General features: G+C 34.5%; 1 protein-coding gene across 2 annotated transcripts; it reads right to left on the bottom strand.

The window, feature by feature from the left end:
* Window positions 1-2,721: 2,721 nt before the first annotated feature.
* Window positions 2,722-6,978, bottom strand: LOC114375344 (protein RTF1 homolog). 2 transcript variants are annotated; one of them, XM_028333120.1, is made up of 3 exons: window positions 6,514-6,978; window positions 6,285-6,370; window positions 2,722-5,070 (listed from the first exon to the last, which is right to left on the bottom strand). In XM_028333120.1, exon 3 carries the CDS (start codon window positions 5,038-5,040, stop codon window positions 3,070-3,072), a length of 1,971 nt encoding a protein of 656 aa, XP_028188921.1. In that variant the 5' UTR covers window positions 5,041-5,070; window positions 6,285-6,370; window positions 6,514-6,978; the 3' UTR covers window positions 2,722-3,069. The 2 variants fall into 2 exon arrangements, with proteins under 2 accessions (XP_028188921.1, XP_028188922.1); XM_028333121.1 differs by lacking the exon at window positions 6,285-6,370.
* Window positions 6,979-8,494: the final 1,516 nt, after the last annotated feature.

Raw genomic sequence — 8,494 nt, 5'->3', positions numbered from 1 at the left:
TCAAATTAGAAGCATTTTTTGTTTTAGTGTCCTGATTAAAAAATTTCTATTTTTAGTCTTCAAATTTATGAAATATTGTTTTATTCTCTTAACTTCATTTTTTTGGAAGACTACAAATTAATTTTTTTTTTAATCTCTCAATTTCACTTTTGGAGACTATAAACAATATTCTCTACACATTTAAAAGACTAAAAATAATATATTTTAAATTGGAAACAAAACCAAAAATATCTTAAATTTAAATTACTAAAAATATCTAATCCTTTTTTATATAGAAAAGCATTTTTTTAAAAAATAGTGATCATTATATCATCACAAGTCCAATTATATAATTGATTAAATTTAATACTCCACCAAAGTCTCAAACCAATTGTCGACCACTTGAACCCAATTTTTATAACACCAATTCAATAACTTATGATTAACTTTAAATTGTATAATCACTCACTGATCATTGGGATATGTCTCCCAAGTAATGAACAATAAACATTCAAATGTCAAGCTCAAGAAGCCTAGGATCATTTTGATGCCAATGAAGCTATTTCATAGACTGAAATGAGAAATGACACAGATCTTGACCCAAAGTGATATTCTGCGGAGCACATCTCTTATTTAACTCAATCAAATGTTCTTAAAAGTTGCTTTGAATCTTTATTTTTTAGATAGCATGAGTAAAAGTGATTTTGAATTTTTATTTTTATATATATACATTATTTTGCTTTTTTTTAAAAAAAAAAGTGATTTTGAATCTTTGCATTGTATATGCTTGAAACTGTATTATCTTATTATCTTATGTGATTAATAAAGAATTGTGAGTACAATAAGAATTTACATTAAAGATATTCTCAGTATCAAAGTAGATTGAGTTTGTAGTTAAAGTGTGTGCCACCAAATTAGCTTGTCTCCTAAAAGGTTGATTTGTGTAGAAAGAATACAATCTCATGATATTTATCTTTTTTTTAATTTAGTTAATGTATAAAATATGAGACTCAAGAGCGACTACCAATAAGTCAACAACCACATAAGTGAATTGACACCACACTTTAATCCAAAATATTAAAGTTTGAGTTTTTGTATCTTATCTTCACTTATATGATATTCATCATTTTCATTCTTACACAAGGTAAAACTTCATCTCACATTTGTATTCCAATACTTTCTTTTTCCCTTCCTCCTTAACCAATTCAACCAACTTTATATCTTCCCTTTAGGTGTATGTATTTGTGATGAGTTCACTTCCCTTGGTTCACACATTTAGTATTTTGAGATTATTGGATTTATGATGCATATGGTATGTAGTGTTATAAGGCACAATTCTTTACTACTTGTTGCTCATGATTTGCATGTATGCTATCTAGTATCCATATGTTGGTGGTGTGGTGCCTTTATGTGAGGAATGCTACAAGAAACACGAAAAGTTTATACGCATTTTTAGAAATAATCTAATAAGAGTTTTTATATAAAAAAAATTAATTAATTAGAGGAATAGTCAATTGAGGTCATGTAGTAGCAATGGTTCAATTCAAGGATATAAAATTGTTGTTGGGATTGACCAAAATTGTCCAAAGGAAATAAAAGGTTGGGAAAAAGTTGCTGGAGAAGCCCTCTCATTCTATTCGCTAGATTCTGTTGGTTGATGTGGAGATTCAGTTTTTTAAGCATATAACTAGAATAGAATTTATGATGTTATACAATCCAAAAAATTAACAAAAAAAAAAAAAATAGATGTTACTACTAAGTACAAGCTCTTGTTCACAACCATTGGACTAGGCATTGCAAAAATCCTTTTCTTGATAATAGCTTTTTTAATTGCTTGACAAGGTTGGAAGATGTTGCTTGCCTACAAGCAAAATAGAGTTGTTTGTAGTCTTACAGTATAAATATTCAACTTGACCATGATGCATACATCCCAGGAAAAGCTCTTGTGGCCTAATCTTCAGCATAATGACAACTTTCACATTTGTTATAACAGCCTCATTTTGACCGTATATGACAATTCCAATTTCCAAGCCTAATATTAGAAGAGAATTATTTTTTTAAATCGCCATTAAAAGAGACAATTTGAGTGATTGAAAGATAAATTATGTAAGTAGGTGCGCTAGTGTGTGTATTTAATTAAGAACCACTAATGATTCTTTTCTCTTTACTTTTTCTGTCAGTTCGATTCATTTTTTACGAAAATGGTTTCCGTATCATATAATACTAGTTAGATTTTATAATTTTCACCCAGAACAAAAAAAAAAATTAAAATAAAAAAAGGAAAAAAATAGAAAAAATGAAGAGGTAATTCAAAGAGAAAATGACTTTAAGCACAATTTGGTAACTCAAGAAATTCACAAAAAAATGTTCTTATATTAAACTAAGTGTGGAAACAACTCAATTCAAGCGGTTGAAATACGATGGATAAATAACGTAAATAACAAGGTTCATATATCTTCCATACCATATCATGAATGCCACACCTCGACCATATATTTCTCTATTTTAGCCCATAAGTAACATTATGGTTTCAGATGCCATTATTTTGCATTTCACCATTGTTTTTTTAAATGATTTATACTTTGAATCTGTTTATCATGAATACAATGAGCAAATGAGGTAGCTACTATTGCTTGCCATAACAACTACAACAGTTCTTAAGAGAACCCTTCCTATACCAGAAAACAAGAGCACAAGAAAAGTCCGTGGATAAGTATAACACTTAGCACAGCACACAGGAAATTGAAAGTGAAACAAAAGTTCTTCTAGACAATAACAGTCTCAACTCAAGAGGACAGATAGTCTGTAATATTTCACCATGATATCAGATTTCATGTGCATTTATCAAGCTTTCTCTTTAACTTCCAACAATCTGGCTAAATAGCATTGTTAAATTACACACATTCTTCACTAACATTTATGAAATATCTATTGTTTTATGTTTGAGCATTGAGAAATAAAAAATCTATGGAAACATGACCGCTTAAAAAAATCAAAATACATAATATTACAGTCAACACAACACAAACCATCAGCTCATAGAGCCTCGGACTTACCTCAACTGGCATACTGCAAGAGCAGCAACAAATTTCAAAGAAGCCCTCTTCTTCTTTTGTAATCACTGACTGTCAGCGTCAACGCATGCCTCCTACCATCATTTTCAGAGACTCTAAATCCAACTGTTGATTCTATTCTTTGTTTTCTTGCCATAAATCCTGCCTGAGCTCCTGGAGCCCCACCATACTTTTGAAGTAATGCTAATGAAATTGGCAGCTCGAAATTGTGCAGCATATTTGACTCTGTCCCTTGATCCACAGGAGCACTTGTATCCACCAACTTCCCAGCACCAGCAGCAGCTTCCAAGGCAGCAGCGGTAGCCACCATGCCAGCCTCGGCTGTCACTGGTGCTCCTGTTGCATTGCTGCCAGCACCAGCCACATTGCCATTGACAATATTATTTCCAGCTGCAGCCTTTTCACCAGGTTTTGCAGCATAGTAATTCCTTGATCTAGTCCATCTCCTTGAAAATGGATCATAACCTGCCTCCCCTGCTTTCAAACCTATATTCACTGGCTTCAATTCAGAAGCATTCTTGAAGTTCTCAAACCTGTTTTTTCTATTCATCTCAGCCAGTTTCAATGCCTTGGCATCCTTCTGCTTTGCTTGTCTCGATGCCTCTAATTCTTGCAGTCTTGTCTTGATCCTCTCCACTTCTGCCTCATCATGCTTACTTTGTGCTATTTCCAATTCCCTCCTCAGCCGATCCTTCTCAGCAGCAACATTCAGTGGCCTTGTTGAGGCAGACTTTTTCTCTTGTAACATCTGCTTCACAGTAGCCGCTGAGTAGACAAATGTGATGGCTTTTTGGATAGCTTGCTTTTTTTCTAGCACGTCTTGTTTACTTGGCATCCGGCCGCCACTGCAATCTACTTCCTTAACCCACTGTTTGAACTCCTCTTCAATTGGAGCAGAGTCACTAACCATAGCCATTTGCCACCTAGCAGCAGAACTTTCATTTCCCCAAACAACATTCAAATACTTGTAGGTAGTTTTATTTTCTAATTTATACTGTCGATCAGGTTCTGAAGCATCAACATTTTTCACCATGCAGAGTCGGTAGATTGGTCCAGTTTTTGATCTACCAATTCCCACTCTTACAAAGCAACCAACTATTAACTCCTCAAAGAAAGGCTCCATAAACCATTTGGCAAGTTTTGATCTGCGAATAGTTATTTCCTTTATATCCTGAAATGATGGACCCTCAGACCCAGCTAGTGCCCTGTCATCATCACTGTCAGCAATTCCTCCATCCCCAGTTGACCCTTCATCGTCACTATGGGACCTACTTTCACTCTCACTATGACTTGAACTACTGAGACTTGTTGATGTGAACGTTTTGCGCTTTGGCGGAGAAAAATGCCGGGGCCCTGCATTTCTTGATGCCTCTCTCAGTCTCCGGTGAGCTTCCGGATCTTGCTGTTTCAATCGCTTTGCACGCAATTCATTTAACGCATCATTCTTGGCTGACCTGTCAGCAGATCTGGCTGATGCACGCATGCGCGATGACGACATGGGGGGAGACTGTTTTCTGGGTGCTGCTGCCTTTCCTTTCTCACGCTTTGATGCTATCTTTCCCAACAAATTTTTATCATCCTTTTTTGTAGCCCTGTCCGATAAGATCATCTCTCTTTGAAGTTCAGTCATCTCAGAAAGCTTTCGCCTGTCATCCTCATCCTTGTAGAGATCATCGCCAATATTTGATTCATCACTGCTATCACCATCATGATCGCTGCGACCATCATCATCTGCTTCTTCCTGACTGCCTAAATCATCATCTCTTTCTGTTGGATCTAGTCTTTTCTTCAGAGGAACTTGTGATCCAGAGGGCTTTCTGCTTGCATAATTGAGTTCGTCATCTGAATCGTCATCCCTAGAATCACTCCCACCATCTGAATAGGCGCCATCATGTCGTCTCCTTGAAGGTGGAAGAGAATGACGATTTCTACCAGCTGTACCAGTTCTCCCCGCAGCCTCCAAAAGCAAATTCTCCAAATCGGCCATATTTGTCCTGACTTCAACCTAAATCCTATCCTGCATAAATCACAAATCCACAAAGACCGCTTTAGATGGGAATAACATGCATAAAATATTTAATTGGGTTCATTAATGTATCTAAGCCATATATGGTACTAGTTATGGTATACAAACATATTCAACGCATGGATAGTCTATATAAGGGTGTCGAATTCAGAAAAAAAAATTAGCTCACGGTTTGTGTAGGTACGTGGTTTGACTTTGACATCTTTTACATTATTACCACAAATTCTTTTAAAGAGAACGCGGTAAGCGGTACATGTGCTGTGAATTTAGTACACACTATGCAGGTTGTTGATAGAATTATGTAAGCCTTGCAAGTCATAGTTATGATATACAATAATGTTCAATGCATCTGTGTGGATAGCCAACATAGGGGAGTAGAATTCGGAAAAGGATTGACACGCAGTTCATGTTGGCAGGCGGTTTGTCACCTTTCACATTATTATTGCAAGACTTCCTTTAAAGATGAAAGAGAACCCACCCACAGGGATTATTAAGAGAATTATGTTAGCCACACAAGTAGTAAATAAGATATACAACAAGAGAAATGATAACAACACACTAATATCGGTTGAAATTTATTGGAATCCACACATTTTGGTGGGTTGAACTCCTCTTTTGGCGAGTCTCTCTCCTGATTTTGTAGTTTCAATAAACTTTTAAACCAGCGGGGAGTATGTTAGTTAGAGAGTGTGTTACTAGCATTCCTTAATACAACAATGTTCAATGCATCCAAATGGATATTCGATATAGGGGACTTGAATTCGGATATGGATTGAAACACACATCATTTAGGTAAGTAGTATGTCATCTTTTAAATTATTATCAAAAGAGTTCTTATAAAGAGAAGTCGGTTCATCTATGTAATTTTATTTTATTTTTGCTGAATAAGTTCATCTAGGAAAGCAGTTAGTAATCTTTTGTCATCTTTTACGTTACTATTAGAAGACTTCCATTAAAGATAACCTAAAATGCGGTACACAAGTGCTGTGAGTCACAGGTTTATTGAGAGAATTATGCATTTATGCAACTAAGCTCAAGTCAACTAAAATCATAACTAAACTCAATAAGCAAAGTACTCTCTTGGGTCTAAATAATTTTGATTACTTTCTAATAAAGCCAAATAATAAAAGTCCCTTTTAAACAGTGTTCAAGAACAAGAAGATCTAGGTATGAAACAAAAAGAATTCATAGATCGCGAAGCTTACTGCTAGAAAAAGCTTCCGTGGAAACGATATGGGAATTAATCACAAAGGGCGACGTTGAACGTGTTTGACTTCAAATTTGAAAACGTCTACAGTGAAAAAAAGATAGAGAGGGTTAATCGTTAAAAGAAACTAAACTAGGGTTTGATTCTTGAAACTTGAATTCTGAATAGAAAGATTACAATAACTATTTTAAGGAAACAAGATATAATGAGAGAAAGAGAGAGCTTACAGATAGAGAAAGTGCGTGGAACCACAGGAAATAGAGAAGTACTGAACAACTAAAGTAGTTGCTTTTGTTGTATCCTTTCTCCCTCTCCCTTATGCTCTGTTTGGTAGAGTGGGAAAGTGTCACAGGTCTCCCACCGTGGGAAACCAATTTTGTAGCGTTGGGATGTTTTCATTTTCAAAATCGACGGATGAGATTCTTTTTTATTCTTTTCCCGAATTACCCTCCTTCTCTCCCCTTTTTCCATCTTCTGCATCTTCCCCTCGTCCCAGAATACCACCCATTTCAGCACCACTAACGGCGTCAGCAACGGGTCAATCATTTGAGGCGCAGAGACAGGTGTAGAGAGCGGAAAGCCCTTAACGGTGAAGATGTCGCCGTCCAAGGACCCTCACCGTGAGGTCGACGGCGGCCACGGACGCCGCACGTGTGTTCCAGCCGATGATGGCTGCTGGAAGGGGGTTTGGTTGGAAATTGGAAGGAAGCGGGGTTAATTCGGGAAAGGGAGAAAAAAAGAAGAAGAAAAGTTTCCCACCATCGATTAAAAAATGATATATCCAACGGTATAGGATTGGTTTCTTACGGTGGAAGAACTAAGGTATGGTATGTTTGATTCACAGAGAAACAAGAATGGGATACTATAAGAATATTTGTCTAACTTTTAATTTAAAGATGTGTTTGGCTAAGGAATAAGGGATTCAACCAAAGACTATTTGTTAAACATTTAATTTAAAAAAATAACTAAAGAATGTTTAACAAAAATAAAGATTGATGGATTAAACAAATATTTATAAATTTTTAATTCATTAAATCCCATATAATTTTTTTCTAATTTAACAAAAATAAAAATACAGTATTATTCGGTAACTTTAGTCTCTCACTTTCAAACTTGCTATTAAAGCCAAAGCTTTGGTCTCTCACTTTCAAATTTCAATATCTCTTGCTATTAAAGCCAGAAAGTTTTGCAAACAAAATTTTGGACTTTATTTTCATGCAATCCCGTCCAAATATTCAAATAATTTGAGCTACCTATTATCCCCCTACTTGTCTTTACAGTAATGTAAAAACATTTTCAGTAATCATGTATATTATTAATAATTTTATTATTTGTTTAATTTCGTGACACATATAATTGCATTTATTTTATATTTTCCTTATTTTAAAATGTTGTTTTCACTCTTTTAGTTAGAATTTAACTTTTCAGAAATCATTTTAGTATGTTTAGATTTTGGAATTATTTTTTTTATGTTTTCATATGTTTTAAATGAATGTTTAAAAGTTTATTGTTAAAAGAGGATGACTCAAAGTAATATATATATATATATATAATTCTGGTACAGCAGACACAAAGATACACATCCAGTTAGAGAAAATCAGTAGTTATCCTAGTTTTATGAGATGTGAAACGCCCAACAATAAATTGTACTCATTAGGCCACAAATGTCATGTTGACACTTTTTGGATAGAAAAGCAAAGCATTAAAAAATGTTTTTGGAAAAGAATAAGCTATTGGTTGGTATCCAGCTGTGTGGAACTCTCCCCATCCTCCATTCTCTACCTTCAAATGCACCGTTCACCGATAAGTGTTTTCTTTTTTCTTAATGTTTGTTTTAGTTTGATCACTCATTTATTTGATTTTATGGTTTAAATGTGATTTGAAAATATATTTTAACTATAAATTAAAGAAGAATACCTAATGGATATTATTGCTAGACATAGAACAAGATTCGTTAGTCACCTTTAACTCCTCTTCTTAAAGAGTGTAATTTTGTTAAACTATGTAAGGGAATGGTATAGTTTAGTCAAGGAACTTATCTCTTATAAGAAACTAGAGATTTAGCATTTTTATGAGTTGGTATAAACAAAAAATGATAAATATTAATTAATAACTTGTGTATGCATGAATGGGTAGTTCACTAAAGTTAAACCCGAAGATTCATAATCATTGTTTTGTGCAACGCTTTTTCTACAATCTAGATCCTTT

Source organism: Glycine soja, chromosome 11 (genome assembly GCF_004193775.1).
Source record: "Glycine soja cultivar W05 chromosome 11, ASM419377v2, whole genome shotgun sequence".
Taxonomy (NCBI): domain Eukaryota; kingdom Viridiplantae; phylum Streptophyta; class Magnoliopsida; order Fabales; family Fabaceae; genus Glycine; species Glycine soja.
Note: the sequence above shows the minus strand (reverse complement) of the source record. Positions and strands in the feature narration are given on the sequence as shown.

Coding starts and splice junctions, on each gene's coding strand:
- LOC114375344 (XM_028333120.1), bottom strand. CDS start 5,040: ATGGCCGATTTGGAGAATTTGCTTTTGGAGGCTGCGGGGAGAACTGGT.